The sequence below is a fragment of the Aegilops tauschii genome, chromosome 3, assembly GCF_002575655.3.
Source record: "Aegilops tauschii subsp. strangulata cultivar AL8/78 chromosome 3, Aet v6.0, whole genome shotgun sequence".
In the NCBI taxonomy this organism is placed as follows: Eukaryota; Viridiplantae; Streptophyta; class Magnoliopsida; order Poales; family Poaceae; genus Aegilops; species Aegilops tauschii.
In genome coordinates this window covers 16,829,775-16,851,185 of record NC_053037.3, presented here as the reverse complement: position 1 = coordinate 16,851,185, position 21,411 = coordinate 16,829,775, and the positions used below count along the sequence as shown (strand labels likewise).

The 21,411-nt window shown below is 43.8% G+C and overlaps 1 protein-coding gene across 6 annotated transcripts; it reads right to left on the bottom strand.

Moving 5' to 3' along the window:
• Nucleotides 1-1,405: 1,405 nt before the first annotated feature.
• On the bottom strand, nt 1,406-19,910 carry LOC109784714 (vacuolar-processing enzyme beta-isozyme 1). Of its 6 annotated transcripts, none has more exons than XM_073509836.1 (7): nt 19,532-19,910; nt 3,995-4,132; nt 3,709-3,892; nt 3,016-3,230; nt 2,321-2,511; nt 2,004-2,207; nt 1,406-1,887 (listed from the first exon to the last, which is right to left on the bottom strand). In XM_073509836.1, exons 5-7 carry the CDS (start codon nt 2,330-2,332, stop codon nt 1,687-1,689), a joined length of 417 nt encoding a protein of 138 aa, XP_073365937.1. In that variant the 5' UTR covers nt 2,333-2,511; nt 3,016-3,230; nt 3,709-3,892; nt 3,995-4,132; nt 19,532-19,910; the 3' UTR covers nt 1,406-1,686. The 6 variants fall into 6 exon arrangements, with proteins under 6 accessions (XP_073365937.1, XP_073365939.1, XP_073365940.1 ...); XM_073509838.1 differs by having other exon boundaries at nt 3,709-3,922; nt 19,532-19,905; XM_073509839.1 differs by lacking the exon at nt 3,995-4,132.
• Nucleotides 19,911-21,411: the final 1,501 nt, after the last annotated feature.

Below are 21,411 nucleotides of genomic sequence, written 5' to 3'. Positions count from 1 at the left end.
GGTGTCCTTTGATGGTGCCTCTTTCGGCTTAGCACTATCACTGGGTGGAAGAGTGGTGTATTTATTTTTAGTGGGTCATACAAACGTTAGAATGTTCTATACTAATTGAGAGTTTATTAACTAATTCAAAAGTTTTTTTTAGAATTTTCAAAAGATTTAAATTCAAACGGATATTTACTATGTTGGATTTTTAGAGGTAGTTGTTTGTTTGATTTGGAAGAGTTCAAATATGCACGTGCGTTGCAAAAGGAGGAAAGATTAATGTGTCCAACAAAACACCCATCATCATAGCATGGCGGGGGTAGGGAGGTGCATGCCGATATATTCGTCAGTTTCTCTTTAACCATGACAACCAACCTCTAGTTGGATTGGATGGTTTGGAGGGCGGTGGTACCCCAATACCAACAAGAATTAAAATCTACCTTGACGCTTTCATGTCTCACGAAGGCGAAATATTATTTTTATGGATGGCGATGTTCGTGTCGATAGCGAGACGCTTGTGGTGTGTTCATCAATCTCAAAACCCGTCCGGTCAGTCTCTCTAGGGGTTAGTGTATGTATGTGTTTGTGAGTCTGTGTTTTTACTGCATTTTTCGAAAGAAGGTTCCATCTAACTTTTGTATGCAGCAATTTAATGTGTCATGCGTCCCATCGGAAGGAGAAAATCAACGCACGATTTTAGTGTCTCATTCAGGTTGCCACTTTTCATGTTTGCCACCACCCTCAATGATGATATGATTTTTGGTGTTCACAATTCAGAAACTTGATGAACCCACATTCGTGTCCTTCGATGTTGCTTCAATCAGCGTGCATTGAAATGAGATTGTTTATATACAGTTATTTGTTAATATTCAAAAGCAGACATGTTTTTGCTATGTTGATTTTCTTTTTAGAAAATGTTGGTTGTTTGGTTTGCAATATTAAATTATGTTTCTTTTGTTTTGCACTTCTTGGACTTGGCCCAAACACAAGCTTCTCGTGTTGATTGTAGGCTCTTTCTCTAAAAAAACACGCACACTTTGTAGAGTCCAGAATCGCACACGTATCTCTTTCCATTCCAGATCACAATAAAAAAGGAAAGTTTCCTAGCACATAATCTTAGTGTGCATGTATCCAACGGCTTGAAAAGGTGTCTGAGACTCCTTTAAATCTCAGTCAACTGAGATTTAGCGAACCTTTTAAAATTAGTAGATTTTTGAGGGGTCTTTAAAATTAGTAGCTGAACTCATTAAAAAAACTAGCTAGCTCAAAGTAGAGGCAAAAGGCGATGATTGAATTTAAATGCATATTTTCTAATTAGTGCATCTAATTCAATTTTTTTTATAAATATATCATTTAGTCAAGCATATGCCTGTATGAACCTTCACGTTTGACAATATTTTTTTAAAGAAAACTTAGTCGGCTCTTTTGTACGAGATTACAATATTTCTTCTAGATAAACTATTGATGTCAAAATCCACAAATACGAATCATATGCATAGCATGCACAACAATCATTGCCTTTCAACTGACTACAGTCAAATCACGAGCACGATCATAAACTACTGATTGACCCGACACCACATGGGGCGCATCGTCGGCTTGTTTCTTGCATGTTTAAAACAATGTATATATGTACACACACACACCATATATGAGGTCTAGCTACGAACCTCTGGAGCATTTGGTACTGCTCCCATGCATGTACTACTGTAGTGCAGCCGACCAGGCGCTGTGCCCTAGAACCAGCGGGCTCCACTTACCCATGTTGTAGCTGTCGCAAGCGCTGATGCTTGCCTCCTTCATCTCGGTCTCAGAGACGCCACTGTTGCAGATGTTTGTGAACGCCCTCATGTGTTTCGTGCCATACTGAGTGAGTGATCCGCACTGGGACTCGAAAACTCGCACCTAACAGCAGTGATTGGCATCAGTAAACAGTAAACTTAAGCTCAACCGGAAACATAAAGAGTACTGCAGGGTGTTGCATATTTATGGGATTGTAAACAAGGAATTGTTACACTCACCATCGTCTTCAGACAATCCCAATAGTCTACTAATGGCTGGCCAGGGCCTTTAGTAGCCTCAAGCACCGAAGGCCCCTCAAATCCAAAGACAAGCTTCCCGATGAAATCGATACTGCTGTCGAGATGCTTCCTGTGTAACACAGTTTCTTTGACCTCCCTGAGAGCCCTCTGCTTCTCCTCTGATCCAACATTTAACTGCTCATGCTGAAAGCGAGAAGATACATTGTTAGCAGACAAATTTGGCAAAACAAAACACATGAAAATTAGTAGTAACAGAGAAGATGAGCTACACAAGAAATATATAACTGGGATTTTACCTTCTTCCACATGAAAAGAATATCAACATCTCTTTGATTGATTGCACCCTTGAGGCTGGGCGAAAGCAGGAACGAGGTGGTTAAAGCAAGAACGGCACCCCCAAATGACTCCAATATCGGTTCTCATGTCAGGGAGTATGGTGACAAGACATTCAAGGATGACAAGCTTTTCCTTTATCAAGGTTTCTATCCTGCGAAGTCACATGGTTCCAGCGGCATGAGCTTAATTGCACAAAAGGACCAACAAACCTAGCTCTCGATAAAAATATAAGCTCCAAAACATGTACAATTAATGAAACCTCTCTCTTCAACTTATCCTCTGAATTTTTTTTACCAATTTGTTTTATATTTTTTCTCAAGATGCTTATTGACTTAAGCTTTCCAAAGTAAAAAGAGTCACTCAATTCAGAGTTTACATGAGAGGGTCAATAAAATCTACAACCGATCTAAAAAATTGTGACAAACAGTTGTTCGAAACTTCGAAGGCCAAAAGATTGTTCGACAAAGAGCACATTGGCAAGCACATTTGAAATAGCAAAACAGAATGCTATGTGATAAGAAAAAATTCTGTTATTCACCTAGACATTAAAAAAAAATCTCAAGCCACTCTGATCCATTCCGTGTTATTCACTGCACTACAATTTATGCACAAACAAAATAAAGACCAAGAAGCAATGAATCTGGAGGTTCCTGACCTTGATGCAGCAAAGGAGACACGGCTATATGTGGTTCTGCTCGGTAGCCGATAAGTCATGAGATCCTTCTTATTGCTCCTGTACGTCGTCACATTGCAGATAACTGTAGCTACTAACATCAATCAACATTCCTTCCAAGCACTTGAATTCGGTAGACACTATCAATGCCTTGGAGTACATTGGATCTAAAGGCAGCCTAGCCATCTGTTTACCCACTGGATTTGACAGCTTACAATGATCAGTCAAATAATTTATCATAATAACCTGAATAACCCACATCATGTAAGTAATATGATATCTCAATTAGGGTGTGTGTGTGTGTGTGTGTGTGTGTGTGCCCGTGTAGCTGGTCTATTTGCAAATGAAACTGCTCCAAGAAAATTTCAATTAGAGCTAGGTGACAGTGACAGATTACTACATATATGTGAACCTGTATTATCGTACAGTCATACATACTTGAGCTAGCTGATAGTGACAGATTACTACATCTATGTGAACCTTTATTATCCTACTCTGCTTCTCTTGATCCTCTTTGAATTGCTATAAAGCTCAGATTTGGAAACTTAACCCTGAACTTACGAAACATGCTTTCAGTTTCCAAAAAGGAGGTAAATTTATTTGGCATGATCAAGCCAAATCAACCTCATCCATCTTGGTCCCTAGCTTAAATGATATAAAGTTGAGGCAACTGACCTTTTCCACTTTACAATCAGATTACGGTCTGCATAACCCTGGTCCAGGCAAAACACATACAGCTCATTTGATATATCCTTCCTTCTTCTATAGAAAAGATCATAAATGTAATGGCTTCTTGAAATGCGGAAAATTGGGTAGAGTGCTTCACACTTTCTCTTCCTGTCATGTGTATCATTTTCAGCTGTGCATGCAGATCATATTAGTACTCATCCTGTAGTACGAAATATCAATCGACATCTGAAAAGGTCACATCGATGGATAGCATGCTTGATAATATGCATACCTTCTCTAATTTTGGCATCCAGCTCACGGATTGTGGGTTCAATAAGAACCCACCCTTCAGTATATTCGACACGGCCTAACTTTATCTTAGGCATACTATCACAAGGGTTGTCCTAAGGCAGGCTTGGAATGCACAAACCTGAGAAACAATAGAACATATGCCTTGTCTGGGAATTGCAACTTATATAACTATTAAAAGGAACTATGACATACATAAACTAATCAGACCAGCAGGCACTCAATTGACTGAACAAAACACTTTCATTAAGTGATTAACTATCTCTTACGATATCTATGGTATAATAGAATAAACAAATCAGAAAAGCAATATATGATTACTGAAACTGGTTGTTTGCTATCAAGAAAAGTAGTGGTGTTGCAGCAAGATGATCTGAATGTAAATCAAATGGAGCTGAATTTTAACCGTGCTTCTTGCGGCTAGTTCGTCTAGCGATGGAATATGAGTAAACCCATCTAGCTTAACATAACTATTTAATAGGTTCAGTTTTTATTCCTGTCAAATCTGAATATAAATACCACAACAGTTACCAACTTCATGATGTGTGTATCAGGACCACATAAACATTCTGGAGTTTTCATGCTAATACTCCAATTCTGGAGTTTGCATACTGATACTCCAAAGTAAAAAAGGCACATCATACATTTTTCCGGAGTGTTGATCAAAATTTCCAAAAACAACAGCCCATTGATATTTGGAAAAGAGGTTGGAGCTGAACCATATCCTCAAGCAAGTTAATTCTCAATCATGTGTCAGGCGTACAACACATTACTTCCTCGGGGTCGCTAGAACTAAATTCAATAGTATGAATAGCATATGTAGGTGATTTCTGATGGTCATCACAATAAATCAAACCAAACAAATAGAACATCTTTGTGATGGCGAAATTATAGGAACTCAGTATGATTATATCTATATCAATCTACCAGAAGGTACAGGTTATAGTAAGCAACCGAAGAATATATAAAATCCTATCAAAACTCATGCTCTTTCAAATTTCAGTTTCAAAAGATTACAGTAAGCAACCGAAGAATATATAAAATCCTATCAAAACTCATGCTCTTTTCAAATTTCAGTTTCAAAAATATTCTGAAACATAACAAACATGTCGCAAAAAGCCATCAAAACTGTAAGTGCATCTAGTGCCACCCCTAGTTGGTTTTAGAGTATTGACGACAAACCTGGTTGAGGGACTAATGTGTTTATGAGAATTGCAGGATAACACAGGTAGTAGTCCCTCATTGATTCGGTTTACCTACCGGAGATGACCCCTAAAAATGTGTGAAGACATTGAAGACAATGATGGTATGTGAAGACAATCACATCGAAGCTTATGACTCGAGAAGACATTCACGTGAAGACTATGGAGTGCGAAGACATAGTTGTTTCGTAGTTTCCTTTTCTTCTTTATTGAGTCGTAGGAACCACCGTACTGTTAAGTGGGATCCAAGTGAACAAAGTCAGAGTGACTGAAGTGATGCTCAACCAAATCCTATGTCTTCGAGCGAAGACAATGAGAGCAAATCTTATCCAGAGCTGGATGAGTCAGCTTTACTTGTAGCCCAAGTCAAGCTGCCGCATGTGTTTGAAATCTGACCGTTGGAACACGTGTCAGTTCCTTAGTGACCCAGGGTCATTTCGGACAAATCAGGTCGGGTTGCCTAGTGGCTATAAATAGCCCACCCCCTACACCATAAATTGGTGGCTGCTCGGAGTTAGTGTACGGCTTTTGTCGTTTGAGAGCAACCCACCTCCGAAGCTTTTGAGAGAGAGAAATCCTTGCGAGGACAAAGCCCAAACACCCAGAGCCAAAGAGTGTTAGGAATCACTGAAGTCTTTCTGTCTGCGTGACCTGAAGACTTGTTACACTTGAGGACTGTGAATCCTCCAGCCGGTTAGGCGTCGCGTTCTGAGCATCCAAGAGTCATTGTGGATCGCCGGTGAACGAAGTCTGTGAAGGTTTGGAAGTCTACCTTGAAGACTTACTGGAGTGATTGGGCGAGGACTGGGTGTCCTTAGCTCAAGGGGAATAAGGTGAAGACACGGTCTTCTGAGTTAAATCTCAGCCTCCCTAACCAGACGTACAGTTGTCACAGCAACTGGAACTGGTCCAACAAATCCTTGTCCTCATCTGGTTCTATCTTCTCCCTCACTTTATTTACAGTTTCCCTTCGTGAAGTCATTGCCTGCTTGTGTTACCTGTTTAACTTCACTGTGTGACTTCTATTGTTGTTTGGCTTCACACTATCTTCCATCCTTATCATTACTACCTAGCTGCTATTAGTCTTCGTGCTTTTACTTCATTGAATACTTGTATGGCCTGCCTAGTGTAGTCTACCTTCCGCTGCATGTTAATAGGTTCATTTCTATCGTTTGTCTTTGAAACTCCCATGTTTTGAAGACTTTCATAAAAATCGCCTATTCACCGCCCCCTCTAGTCGATAACTAGCACTTTCAATTGGTATCAGAACAAGGTACTCCCTTATTCTATGTGATTCGGTTTAACCACCTGGAGTTTTAGCTATGTCGACTGCAGGGATAATCAAAGTCTCCACTGCGTGCCCTGTCTTCGATGGAACTGAATATCCCTACTGGAAGAATAAGATGCGCATGCATCTTGAAGCCATTGATGTCGACCTCTGGTATGTCATCAAGAATGGCGTTCCCAAGACTGGTGAAGGTGTCACCCCTGCTGATGTCAAGAAGTTCATTCAACTGGATTCTACTGCCAAGAACATCATCTGTGGTCATCTGACCAAAGGACAGTGTGGCCGTGTGAGTGCTCTGGAAACATCGAAGCTAGTCTGGGACTGGCTCCCCAAGGTCAACGAAGGCGTCTCAACCCAGAGAGATCAAAGGATCAGTGTTCTTCGCAACCTCTTCAACTGCTTCAAGAGAAACGACAATGAGAATGCCCAGCTCACGTTTGATCGCCTCACTGACATCACAAATGAGCTTCGTGCTCTTGGCGACTGAAATCACCAAGCATGAAATCGTCAAGACACTCCTGAGATCACTTGACAGCTCGTTCGACACCCTTGCCCTGATGATACAAGAACGCCCTGACTTCAAGACACTCGACCCGTCTGACATACTTGAGAGGCTCAACACACATGAGTTTCAGCTATCTGAGAAAAGAGATATCTATGGTCCCAACTATGGCCGAACTCGCGCTTTGAAGGTAAAGACTGTTTCCTCATCTGAAGAAGAATCTGACTGCAGTTCTGGTGATCCTGAAGATATTGAAAAGGAGCTTGCTATGCTTGTGAAGAAGTTCCAGAAGTTCACTAGAAAGAAAGGCTTTAGAAAGTCTTCACGATCCAGCTCAAGAAATGATGAAACTTCCACTCATGACCACAAGAAGAGAACATGTCACAAGTGCAAGAAACCTGGACACTACATCTCTGAGTGTCCCCAGTGGGACAATGAGAACAAGAACAAGAAGAGCAAGGAATATGATTCTAATGACAAGAAGAAGAAGAAATCCTCAAAGTCTTCATCCAAGTCTTCATCACATAAGAAGAGCTCATCTGGCAAGGCTCGTGCTTTTGTTGGCAAGGAAATGGATTCAGAGGAGGAGTCATCTTCTGAGGAGGCGGAGATGGAGTCTGAGGAGGAGTCCGACTCCGGCGTTGCAAGTCTGGCTCTAGCTATAGCCTACGTTACCAAGTCCATCTTCAACACTGAAGACAATGGCTCCGTCACCAACGCTGATGCTAATGACAAGGACGACTCCGCTCCCACCTACTGCTTCATGGCACGCGGTGCCAAGGTAAACTCACACGATGCTTACTTTCAAACATCAAGTGAAGATGACTCTGATTGTGAATCCAAACCCAGCTACAAAACACTTGCTAAAATTGCAACTGAACAACAGAAAGCTATGGAACATATTCAAAAACTGTTAGACAAAAGCGATGACCTGTTGGACGCGGAAATGACCCGATCTCAGTCCTTAATTGAAGACATAAAAAATCTTCATGTTAAGTACGAGGAACTTGAAAGTCGTCATGAAACGCTCTTGACAACTCATGAAAAGCTTTCCTATGATTATCTTCAAAGGAAGCAAGAACTTGAGAAATTAAGAGCAGCTCATGAAGATCTTCAAAAAGAGAATGAGTCACTTCGCGCTCAACAGATCAGTCCCGCTCAGGAAGGATTTGAACCACCATGTCTAAAATGCCTTGAGCGTGATAACGCTACTTCTGTTGCTGAATGCTCCACTGCTGCTACTGTTGCAATATCTTCAACTGTTGATGTGGTAACTAACCCCTCTGCTGAGGATGCCACCACTATTGCTGATGAAAATGCTAGGTTCAAGACATTGCTTGAAACAGGGATGTACAAAAGTCTCGAAGGGCATCAGACACTGTGCGATGTCCTCAAAAAGCAGATTCTGAACCGAAACCCTAGGAAAGAGGGTGTTGGGTTCGAGAGGAAAATGAATGTTGATGGTTCGTACTGGAAACCTGAGCAGTACTCCAAAACCAAATGGGTTGCTGCAAGGGAACTTTCAGTGGATCCATCCACCTTATCTGGCTTCACTTGTGCTAACCTAGTTATCATTGATGAATCCTTTGATGCAAACTATAAGCTGTTTAAGAATCAGAATGGTGAAGTGTTTGCCAGGTATATTGGTACTAACTGCAGGAATGGGCCACCTATGAAGAAGATCTGGGTACCCAAAAGCTGTCTTGAGAATCTTCCTGTGAATGTCATCATGACAACACAAGGGAAGAAGACAATCCCCAGACCAAAGGCTTCATACAGACACATGACTCACCTGAGTTGCCCTAACGCCAATGTTTTGCAGGGAAATCATACTCAGATGTATGAATATGAGCGTGTTTCCTCAAACCGCTATGTTTATAAGACCAAGAACTTTTCTGCTTATTCATATGAGTATTATTCTCCTCTTGCAAGGCTATTTGCTAGGGCTCCAAAGCCGAAGTTCTCAGATGCTGCACTTAGACTCATTGCTTCTAAGCCACCCCTGAAGATGTGGGTGGTTAAGAAGAATTAACTTTCTTTTGCAGGGAAAGGTCTCCAGCCGGAAATCAAAGGCGTCCAATGCTATTGCTGGGGACCTAAAACATCTTGTAGGGCGCAAGATAAAATGCCCAAATGGTCTCACTATGTATTTTGTTCCTGAATCACTTGCCAAACATCCTATAAGTCCTAACCTTGATCTGAGCTTTGATAATTCTCTTGTCCGTCAAATGTTTATGCTTCACAATACTCTTGGTGAAGCCTATCCCCCTAACTGTACTGTAGGGTATGACACCAAAGTCTTCAGAATGGATTATGGACAGCGGATGCACCAATCATATGACTAGTGATCGAAGTCTTCTCATGGACTCAACCTTACGTCCATCTGACAAGAGTCACATCACATTTGCTGACACTGGTAAAAGCAATGTATTGGGTCTAGGTAGAGTTGCAATCTCAAAGGATCAACACATGGATAAAGTGATGCTTGTTGAATCCCTTGGTTTCAACTTAATGTCTGTCTCAATGCTTTGTGACTTGAACATGATTGTGATATTTGGAAAATATCGTTGCCTTGTACTAATGGAATCTGACAAGTCTCTAGTCTTTGAAGGGTATCGGAAAGATGATTTGTACATGGTAGATTTCTCAACAGGACCACAGCTTGCAGTATGTCTTCTAGCAAAAGCTTCAAAGTGCTGGCTCTGGCATCGGAGGCTAGGGCATGCTGGCATGAGGAACTTGTACACTCTCGCGAAGAAGAAACACGTCATAGGCATCAAGGGAGTCAAGTTCAAGAAGGATCACTTGTGCGGTGCCTGCGAAGCTGGAAAGATGACAAGGGCCAATCATCCCTCGAAGACAATCATGACGACATCTCAACCCTTCGAGCTGCTACACATGGACCTATTTGGCCCTACTCACTAGTCTACTCTCACTATGGCTTCGTCATTGTTGATGATTATTCAAGATATACGTGGGTGCATATAATTGTCTACAAGACTGAAGTGCAGGATGTCTTCAGACGCTGCGCTAACAGTGCCATGAATAACTATGGCGTCAAGATCAAGCATATCAGAAGTGACAACGGCACAGAGTTCAAGAACACCGGCCTTGAACTTTACCTGGATACATTGGGCATCACTCATGAGTTCTTCGCTCCATATACACCTCAGCAGAATGGCATCGTGGAGCGCAAGAACAGAACACTCATTGAGATGGCTCGGACGATGCTCGATGAATACAAGACTCCAAGAAAGTTCTGGCGTGAAGCTATTGATACTGCATGTCATGTCATCAACCGTGTTTATCTTCACAAGCTTCTGAAGAAGACATCCTATGAACTCCTAACTGGTAAGAAGCCAAATGTAAGTAACTTCAGAGTATTTGGTGCTAGGTGCTAGATCAAGGATCCACATCACACTTCAAAATTTGCACCAAAAGATCATGGAGGTTTTATGCTTGGTTACGGAAAGGATTCGCACTCCTACAAAGTCTTCAACCTCTTTCACTATAAAGTGGTTGAAACTGTAGATGTGCGGTTCGATGAAACTAATGGCTCGCAAAGAGAGCACCTGCCAAATGTGATAGATGAAGTTCCACCTAGTGAATCCATCAAGCTTATGGGAACTGGAGAAATCATACCGTCTGAAGCTCAGGCTGAAGATGAACTTATCATTTCTGCACCTAATCAACCTGAAGACAATGCTCAGCCTGAAGACAATCCTCCTAATGATGACAATGATCAGCAAGAGCAAAATCTTCGTCTAGTTCATCCTCGTGTTGCAAATGAAGTACAGATTGAGAAGATAATTGATAGCATCAATGCACCTGGTCCACTCACCCGTTCAAGAGCAACACAGCTAGCAAATTTCTGTGGGCACTTTGCATTTGTCTCAATATCAGAACCCAAGAAAGTTGCTGAAGCCTTTATGGAACCTGAATGGATTCAAGCTATGAAAGGAGAGCTTCAACAGTTCAAGCTGAACAATGTGTGGGAACTAGTCAAGCGTCCTGATCCTCGCAAGCACAACATAATAGGCACCAAATGGATATATCGCAACAAGCAAGATGAGCATGGTCAAGTTGTCAGAAACAAGGCTCGTCTCGTTGCCCAAGGATACACTCAAGTTGAAGGGATTGACTTCGATGAAACATTTGCTCATGTGGCTAGGCTTGAAGCCATTCGCATACTGCTAGCCTATGCAAATCATCACAACATCCTTCTGTATCAAATGGATGTGAAGAGTGCGTTTCTCAATGGCAAGATTGAAGAAGAAGTATATGTTGCACAACCACCTGGCTTTGAAGATCCAAAACATCCTGATATGGTATACAAGCTCAACAAGGCATTGTATGGCCTCAAACAAGCACCTCGCGCTTGGTATGACACACTCAAAGACTTCCTGAAGAGCAAAGGCTTCAAACCTGGTTCTCTGGATCCCATACTCTTCACGAAGACATATGATGGTGAACTGTTTGTGTGCCAAATATATGTGGATGACATTATCTTCGGCTGCACTAACCAGAAATACAGTTATGAGTTTGGACACATGATGCAAGAGCAATATCAAATGTCCATGATGGGTGAGCTGAAATTCTTCCTTGGTCTTCAAATTCGTCAACAAAGCAACGACATCTTCATATCTCAAGAAAAATACCTCAAAGACTGCCTGAAGAAGTTTGGAATGCAAGACTGCAAAGGTTACACGACGCCAATGCCAACTAAAAGTCATCTGGGTCCTGACGCCAATGGTAAAGAGTTCGATCAAAAGGTATACCGCTCCATGATTGGTTCTTTACTTTATTTATGTGCATCTAGGCCAGATATAATGCTTAGTGTTTGCATGTGTGCCCCATTCCAAGCGGCACCAAAGGAATCGCATCACTTAGCTGTGAAGCGAATTCTTCGATATTTGGCTTACACCCCAACACTAGGATTATGGTATCCCAAGGGCTCAGAGTTTGATCTAGTTGGATTCTCGGATGCAGATTATGCTGGTGACAAGGTGGATCGCAAGTCTACATCAGGCACATGTCACTTTCTGGGACGATCACTTGTCTGTTGGTCTTCAAAGAAGCAGAACTGTGTATCTCTCTCCACTGCTGAATCTGAATACATTGCTGCTGGATCTTGCCGCGCTCAGCTTCTATGGATGAAGCAAACACTCAAGGACTATGGCATCCATCTGAAGCAAGTACCACTATACTTCGACAATGAAAGCGCCATCAAGATTGCCAACAACCCAGTTCAGCACTCGAAGACAAAGCACATTGAAATTCGTCATCACTTTCTCAAAGATCATGTCATGAAGGAAGATATTGATATCATTCACGTCAACACTGAAGAGCAACTGGCAGATATCTTCACAAAGCCCTTGTTGCAAGTTGCGGTGTGAGCTAAATATCTTGGAATCCTCGAATGTCCTGTGATTAGGCACACATCCTAACACTTATGCATGTTGATGACTTAGATGTGCAACACACGAAGTAACGTATATCTTCAATTAATGAAGACTTACACTCTAAGTGTGAATACATTAACGCGGAATTTGACTTCGGAGCACCACGATAATTGTGCGCCGTGTCTGAGTCTAATACTTCCTATACGGTGGGTAACGCCACCACCAAACTTTTGTTTGGAGTGTTTTCTGTTGGCGTTACATTTGCAAAGTCTTCGCATTTGGTTTGTCTTCAATATTGACATGACTTCATGTTTATCTGCACAATGTTGATTTGGTCTTATTCTGATATATACATATCTTAGTGTTCTGTCCTCTACAGCATTCACTTATAGCTATGTCTTCTCGTTTGAATCTTTTGAACTAAGTGAATGTGATCGGACCCTAACCTCTCTATGCTTCTACCTCAAACTCTATCTATCCAAATCATATGCATTCTGTTGAAACTATCGAATGTCTTCTCTACGTCCTTGTCAGCAGAAGATACAGAGACAAATATTAAATCTATTTTAAATGCTCAGTCCTAATTGCCTGAAACCCGGAGAAGACGGAACGACCACCCGACAGTCCAGGCGTGCGTGGAAACATGGAACAACTTCCAATGTGTTGCATGTTCGCCACGTGTCCCTCAGATGTGAACCGCCAGGGGCACCTGCGTAATTGCGCTGTGTTGTTCCTCTCCCTATAAATGCACATCACATCGCAGTCAAAATCTTTCTTCCACCTCTCCACCTAGACAAACCCTAGCGCCACCGCTAGCTCTCGACAACGCCGGCGATGAAGCGCTCAGCTGCCGCGTCCTCTCCAACGCTGTCGTCACGCCGGCCGCGGACCTCGTCTTCTCCGCCGCCGCCGTAGGTGTCCTCCGTCGCCAAGTTAGGGCACGGAAGATCGAACTGCTCGGCCTCCTCTTCTACTCCGTCTAGCAGTTCATCGTGTGGTAATTATAACTCTCTTCTTACTGTCTTTTTGATCCAATAGATTCATCCTTCTTCACCGAAAGTGGTTTCTGCCTCCACATATCTGGATCTATCCTGTTCTGCATCTCATATTATGCCTAGTATATTCACTTATGCTTCACACGTAGTTAGATTCCTCACTTGTACCTATTCTTGGATTCATACAAATCTGGAACCAAATCTCAACATATAAGTGAATGTCTTCGCGCTATGAGGTCAATGTCTTCTAAACTGATTTATCTTCAAAATCTTCTAAGAATGCATATGACCTCTTCCCCTTCCCTCGCATCTCTAATGCTGTCACAGGTACATGTCCGTGGGAGAATCCCTTGGTTCTCATAGTCTCCATTCATTTGCAGAATTCTTATAGCATCACATTAATTCTCCCGAAGCTAGTTCTTGTCTGACCAGCAGACGGAAGACTCTGACAGCGTTGAAGCCATTCAGTCTGAACTTCATGGCAACTGAAAAATCAGCAAGGAAGGGAGGCAGACAGCGCCGTGGGGGGACATCAAGGGATTTGCCACCAGATCTCTATGAGCTATACAAGACTGATCCAGAAGAGGATTACAATCAGCGCAAAACACGAATCCAATGGATTCGAAGATATTGGGCCGAGCAATGGTTCAAATACAGGTCCGTGACCCAGGAGTATGCTGAGAAGAATGCCATCAAGAGTCCTTGGGGAGATATTCTCTTTCGAAATCTTCAACCCAAGAACAGAGCTGAAGCCATTGCTCATGGTTTCTACCCTTGTATGGTCCGTGGACCACAGCCTGCCAATGCCGACCCATCATCATTGCTATGGTGTCGTGAAGATAATCTTTTCAAGCGCAATTTTCAGCATGCAAAGGCATCGGCCAAAGAGAACAAGAAGAGTCTCGGATGCGATTTCAACCCAGGGCCTTCTGCTCCGCGGGCTAATGGCACACGAGATGCCAATCCAAATGTCATCGGCCCCTTCGACAACTTTGATGGTCTCCTCTCCTACATCGCTGCTCAAAGGGCCACGGTGGATTAGTCTGGAGATGAAGCTGATTCTGATGAGGCTCCTGCTCCACCAAAGCCTCAAAAGAAGAAGAAACCCAAGGCTTCAAAGCCCTCCTCTGCACCAAGAGCTTCGCGTGCGAAGCCTCTGGCCACTGCTCCTCCTGCACCTAGTGTGCATTCTGAAGATCTCTCTCGCATCTCCAAGACAGAGAAGAAGAAGAAGCCCATGCAAACTACTGGTCAAGCACTGACCCCAGCTGCCGTTCTGAGAAATAAGAACGAAGCCGTTGATCTATCTAGTGACGACGATCTTGGCGATGATGCTATTGAGCTGCTGATAAAGAGCAAGCAAGAGGCGGAAATCTTCAACGATCTTCCCATTTTCGATGTGGACATCCTGAACAAGTTCATTGATGAATGGTTTGATAGCCCAAACCTCAGCTTTGATGATCTTCAGCTTCCTGTTGGCCTCAGTGTTTCATTCCATTGAGCCATTGCTCCTGAGCTGGCTCTAGCTCAAAGGATTGTTGAGCTAAAGAACAAAACTGACTATGAAAAGGCTCAGTTCAAGAAGCATATGGCCAAGCTCAGTATGACTGATGTCCAAAACTTCAAGCAAATGATGCATGAGCTCAAGGAGGCATTTCACAAGAAACGTGATGAAGCTAAAGGTTCACGCGAGCGCATGAAACTCCTTGCTGCCAAATGTGTTCAAGCTTACAATGAAGCTGAGAAGCGCAAGGCACTTGGGCGTCCTGGCATCGACCCCAAGATGGCTGCCAAGAAGAAGAAGAAGCCTGCTGCGGACCAAGCTGAAGCATCCAGGCGGGAGGAACCTTGCATTGTCTTCCCCGCTAGTATGACATGCGTGAAGCCAAAGGTCCCCACAGTGGCTTCAGATCTCAAGAAAACAAGGACAACCGAAGCTGAAGCCAAAAAGCGCAAGTCCAAGAACACCACTGATGAAGCTCCACCAACCAAGAAGAGAAAAACCAAGAAGAAAGATCGGGCTGCTCCCACAGAGCCCCTCGTCGTCGAGCCAATCTCAGTTGCTCGTCCTGCGTCTGCACACCAAGAGTGTCGGTTGATAGTTCATGAGCCTGCTACCACAGAGGCTCCTGAAACTGAAGAGATTCCAGCTGTTGACCCCACCGCAGCTGAAGACATTGGTCACCAAGACAATGTAAAAGATGATTAAGTCCTTCCTTAGATCGAGCACAACGTGGTATCATCGCCTGTTCTCACGAACAGCGAACTCATCAGCATTGGTCGTCCTTTGACGCCAATTGCTCAGGATGATTCATGGGCTGATCACCCTCAAGACTCCCCCCGTGAAGAAGAAACACCAACTACTCCCCCATGTCACCACTCCGGTACTTGAAGATGAAGACTTTGTGGCCCAGACAACTCCATCTCCACAAGCGTCGCCAGCGTTTCGCAGGCTTCGCAAAGGACCAAGGCCACAAGTCACTCTTTCGAGTGTTCCAGAAGGAGAAGAGCACCAATCAGTATCTCACCAAGTATTTCCTGAAGCCTCTCCAACTGTGAACATCTCCGAGTCTGAAGCCAAATCTGCTGAAGACATTCCAGCTGCATCAGCCGATGAACAAGAAGAAGAACGTGTTGCTACACCCCCATCCAACCCTGAAGTTGTTCTCAAGGAGAACGTGTCCGATCCTCCAGCTACTCAAGTGGAGGTTAACAATACTGAGGCGGCCACAAACAACACTACTGAAGCCGATGACGTTGTCATGGCTGAAGCTGATGAGGCGCCAGAAGTTAATGTGGTGCCAGAAGTTGTTGCACCTGAAGCCAATGCTGCACCTGAAGCAAATCTGTAGCCTGAAGTTAATGCCACTGCCATTGCCACTGCTCCTGTACCGCCTCCAAGGCCACACACCATCGAGCAAGCATTTGATCGTGTTCAGTTGGTTACTGTCAGATGGCCCATCCTGGTTCCTCCACCTCCTGCTGGTCCACAATTTGACTATCATGTAGAGCACAGGCCTCAGGTCCAGAAGCCTAAGCCAAGGTTGCCAAGGTTTCCAGGTACTGCAACTTCACCAGGATCTTTCAATGCAAATGGCTTCATTGCACACAATACCTTCTTTGATAGTGCCAAAAACCCCTACTTCAAGCCAAGAATATCATCTGATCTTCAAGACGATGGCTTCACCGAAAGATTCAAGTTTGACTCCACTCCTCCAAGGAATGTTGTCTTGCGTCGCACTCCCTCCCTTGAAAGACTCTAACTATTCCTCCTCAGCTGCAACTGTTAATGCCAGAGTCATAGATGACCAAGATGATGCAACTTCACCACCTCCAACTTCGGCGCGTATCGACACTGCACCAAGTTCTTCTGCACCACCAAACCTCAACAACGACCCTGCTACTTCACCACCTTCTCCTCATGGGAACGAGTAGAGGCTCTATGTCTTCAAACCTTTTTGGTCCTTACTGACAAAAGGGGGAGAAGCATATGAGTTGATAGTCTTCAAGCGGGTCCTTATGGGTGGTTGCTATACTTTTTGCCAAGTGCTTACAACTCTTGCTTTTGATACATTTGGTTCTTTGAGTTGTACCACTTAAACTTGATGGTCGTCTGCTATTTTTTTCTGCTATTCTATGATGCGATGATAAATGCCGCATGTGCGATGATAAATACCGCACGAAGTCATAATGCAGACGTCCATTTTTCATTATGCATGTCATTATCTTCGTTATATCTTATCGTGCATGATGAATTGCCTTCATAAGTTGAAGAGGATCTTCACAAGTACAACCTGCCATGTGCATTTGCATTCCAAAAGCAAACTACTTATATGCACATCTTCAGGGGGAGCCTTTTTGCTACTTATGAAGACATTACCTTAATCCTTTACAATTTCACATACTTTTATCCCCGTTGAAAACTTCAACCAGTTTGTTATCAATCACCAAAAAGGGGGGGTTGTAAGTGCATCTAGTGCCACCCCTAATTGGTTTTGGAGTATTGACGACAAACCTGGTTGAGGGACTAATGTGTTTGTGAGAATTGCAGGATAACACAAGTAGTAGTCCCTCATTGATTCGGTTTACCTACCGGAGATGACCCCTAAAAATGTGTGAAGACATTGAAGACAATGATGGTATGTGAAGACAATCACATCGAAGCTTATGACTCGAGAAGACATTCAAGTGAAGACTATGGAGTGCGAAGACATAGTTGTTTCGTAGTTTCCTTTTCTTCTTTATTGAGTCGTAGGAACCACCGTACTGTTAAGTGGGATCCAAGTGAACAAAGTCAGAGTGACTGAAGTGATGCTCAACCAAATCCTATGTCTTCGAGCGAAGACAATGAGAGCAAATCTTATCCAGAGCTGGATGAGTCAGCTTTACTTGTAGCCCAAGTCAAGCTGCCGCATGTGTTTGAAATCTGACCGTTGGAACACGTGTCAGTTCCTTAGTGACCCAGGGTCATTTCGGACAAATCAGGTCGGGTTGCCTAGTGGCTATAAATAGCCCACCCCCTACACCATAAATTGGTGACTGCTCGGAGTTAGTGTACGGCTTTTGTCGTTTGAGAGCAACCCACCTCCGAAGCTTTTGTGAGAGAGAAATCCTTGCGAGGACAAAGCCCAAACACCCAGAGCCAAAGAGTGTTAGGAATCACTGAAGTCTTTCTGTCTGCGTGACCTGAAGACTTGTTACACTTGAGGACTGTGAATCCTCCAGCCGGTTAGGCGTCGCGTTCTGAGCATCCAAGAGTCATTGTGGATCGCCGGTGAACGAAGTCTGTGAAGGTTTGGAAGTCTACCTTGAAGACTTACCGGAGTGATTGGGCGAGGACTGGGTGTCCTTAGCTCAAGGGGAATAAGGTGAAGACATGGTCTTCTGAGTTAAATCTCAGCCTCCCTAACCAGACGTATAGTTGTCACAGCAACTGGAACTTATCAAAAACAAATCCTTGTCCTCATCAATCGACTGGTTCTATCTTCTCCCTCTCTTTATTTATAGTTTGTCTTCGTGAAGTCATTGCCTGCTTGTGTCACCTGTTTGACTTCTATTGTTGTTTGGCTTCACACTATCTTCCATCCTGATCATTACTACTTAGCTGCTATTAGTCTTCGTGCTTTCACTTCATTGAATACTTGACTATGGCCTGCCTAGTGTAGTCTATCTTCCGCTGCATGTTAATAGGTTCATTTCTATCGTTTGTCTTCGAAACTCCCATGTTTTGAAGACTTCCATAAAAATCGCTTATTCACCCCCTCTAGTCGATAACTAGCACTTTCAAAAACAAGCCGATCAATCAATTCAGATCAAATTCTACTGACACGTCCATCTCCCTTGTTCATCCAGAAGGAAGCAGAAATAGGCGTCCTGACAGTCAGCGACACCAAGATAACCACAGGTGGCATGGCCGTCAGCCCCACACCAAGATTCTGGCTCCCACGGTTGGTCAAGGTGGCTCTGCTACAGGACAGCCACATGGGCGTCGCACTGACTCGAAGACCACATGCATGTGGAGCATGAGCGTGGTGGTAGACTCCGACGACCACGAGTGCAGCAACTCCGGCGGCCAACAAACTTGTGTATGTGCTAGGTACTGTTGTTAATAGAAGGAACTTGCAAGCTTGCTATGAATGTGAGGAAAAAATGGCCTTGTAGACATGTGATGTCCTGACTTGATTGAACTGGAAACAGAAAAGAAAAAATGGGAGGGAGATGAACAATTGTCGAGCTGAATGTTGTGTGCACTTGTATTAGTTAAAACTGATCCATTCGCTGTACGATTTTATCTTTGAAAGATGGTTGGAAGAGAAATCTTATTTACATGTAGGTTAATTCTGCAGATGACAGGTCATGGTTTTGCTTGTTTGCAACCTGCAGCATCTGAATTTCTTTACTTTGCACATGGAATATGTAGATGGATGGAATTTGACAGCATAACATCATCTATATATTACAAAATTTGATAGGCCCATACAATATGACAGCAATGTATTAGAAAACTCGGTTAACCAATGGTTTCTACAACTCAAGTACATGGGGAATGAGTGATTTCTGCAGTTCAAGAACATGGCGATTGAGGACCAGATCGTGGGGAATTAGGAAAAGAGAGGAGATGAATGGATTACCTGATGGTGATGTAGATTCGTACGCCACCCCTGGCCTGGTTGGTGTCGCCCGACCGGCCGGCTCTGAATCCCTCCGTCTCCAGCGCCCGTCCTCCGCCGCACGGCTCCGGCGAGCTCCTGCCTAGGACACCGCACCTCCCCTCCTTTCTTCCTTCTTCTCTCCCTTATCTCCATTCTTCTTTCTGCCCAGGAGCCGCGGATGCCATGGATCTGCCAGGGAAACCATGCTCCGGCCTTCCTCATCGTCACCGGCGACCCCTGCCTCGCCGCCCGCCTCCGAATCGGCCTCCCCAGGATCTGCCGCGCACGGATCCGGCCCCTACAAGCTGCAGCCGCCGCCCCCAGCCGCTCGTTATGCATGTTTTTTTTTTTTTGCAACGTTTTCTCAGAGCCAGGATAGCGGGTTGAATACACCAGAATGCAGGGTCCTTTTTGTAAAAACAAAACGTTTTCTCTGGTAGCCACCTAAAATAGGAGTGCGGGTCTAATACACAAAAGCACAAGGACTTTTTGCGAAATTGCTGACGACGTACTACCAGAAGCAACCGCTGGTTTATTAGTAGGTAAAGATAGGTGAGAAGGAAGACAAACCAATATAATTAAGGAAAGAGAGGAGGGCATCTGTAAACTAATATATAAGAATGTTTATAGATCACTAAACATGATAAAGGGAGATTCAGAGATATAGGTCGAGGATAGATGGAGAGGCATAAACTGGGAAGAGATAGGTTTCTCCATTGCCTTCGATGCCCAGCTCATTGCCTCGTCCGCTGTATTTGTAGCGCATAGAACTCTAGATTTTTTGTTTACTTTTTTGAGATCCCGAACAACTCTTTTTACTGAACCGTATAACTTTTTCTTAGGCTAGCCACATCCTTTATTTATTGATCAATAATGTTTAGAGGAATACAATTGAGATCAGGAGGTTGTAGGAGCCAAACATGATGGCCTACAAACAGAATAAGCGCATACTTAGCGAAGCTCTAAGGACATCATCTCAACGCCCCGTATGATATGAACATGCTTTGGTCCTCTGCCCTCTTTAACGCTGGTAACTACTTCCTTGCACTCGGATCCAATGAAAACATGTGTTTGAACTAGATCAGTCGCACCAAGCCTGGTGCTTCCGACAGGCCAAAGCTTCAAGAGTTGCCGGGTCGGTTACACTTGCAAAAACCACAGCAGAAGCACCCATACACTAGCCCCTCACCACTGACTGTCGTCTAGCCACACGTCAATGATGAATATTACCACAGATCGGCCACCACTGGCGCGTTAGTTATAAGCACTTCGGGGCTCGACTGGATGCTTATCACAGACCGGTCAGAATGGCCCATCTGTGACATGGTGATCCTTTGCGAAAAATTAACCAATATGTACCACTGATCGGCTGCTTTTCTTTGACCCGTCTAACTTACCCTATTAAGTCTAACGCTTCGTGTTTCCCACCTGTTGTCAGTGTTGCTGTTTACATGTGATGTTATATCCATTCTCCACTACCCGTCTATTGTAGAAAACCTCAGAGCCATCACCGAGCTTCGCCCAATTTAGTTTTCACTATCTCTTGCGACACATCTCAATTTTGACAGGCTCCATCAAGCATCCCAGGTGCCCTTCGACGACAAAAGGAGCAAATTCAGCCAGAGATAACCAGTGTCATTGACCATCTGACGGTACTGACCGGCTAAGTGGCCTGTCTATGTTGTACATGCCATCCCTGACTGCGAGACACTGGCGGGCCGAAACCACGTCATCATGATGCAATTTGTCCAGTCAGTGCTCTAGGGATCTATAGTAGTGGCTTGGGTTGATCTATGCTTTGTTTGTTTGTTTGTTAGGAGGTTGGCCACAACGTGGTGGGAGGTTGCATGCCGGTGGAT

What these genes read in the sequence shown, in the direction of transcription:
- LOC109784714 (XM_073509836.1), bottom strand. An exon ending in GGGATTGTCTGAAGACGATG is followed by an intron (nt 1,888 to 2,003) that starts GTGAGTGTAACA and finishes CACTGCTGTTAG; the next exon opens with GTGCGAGTTTTCGAGTCCCA.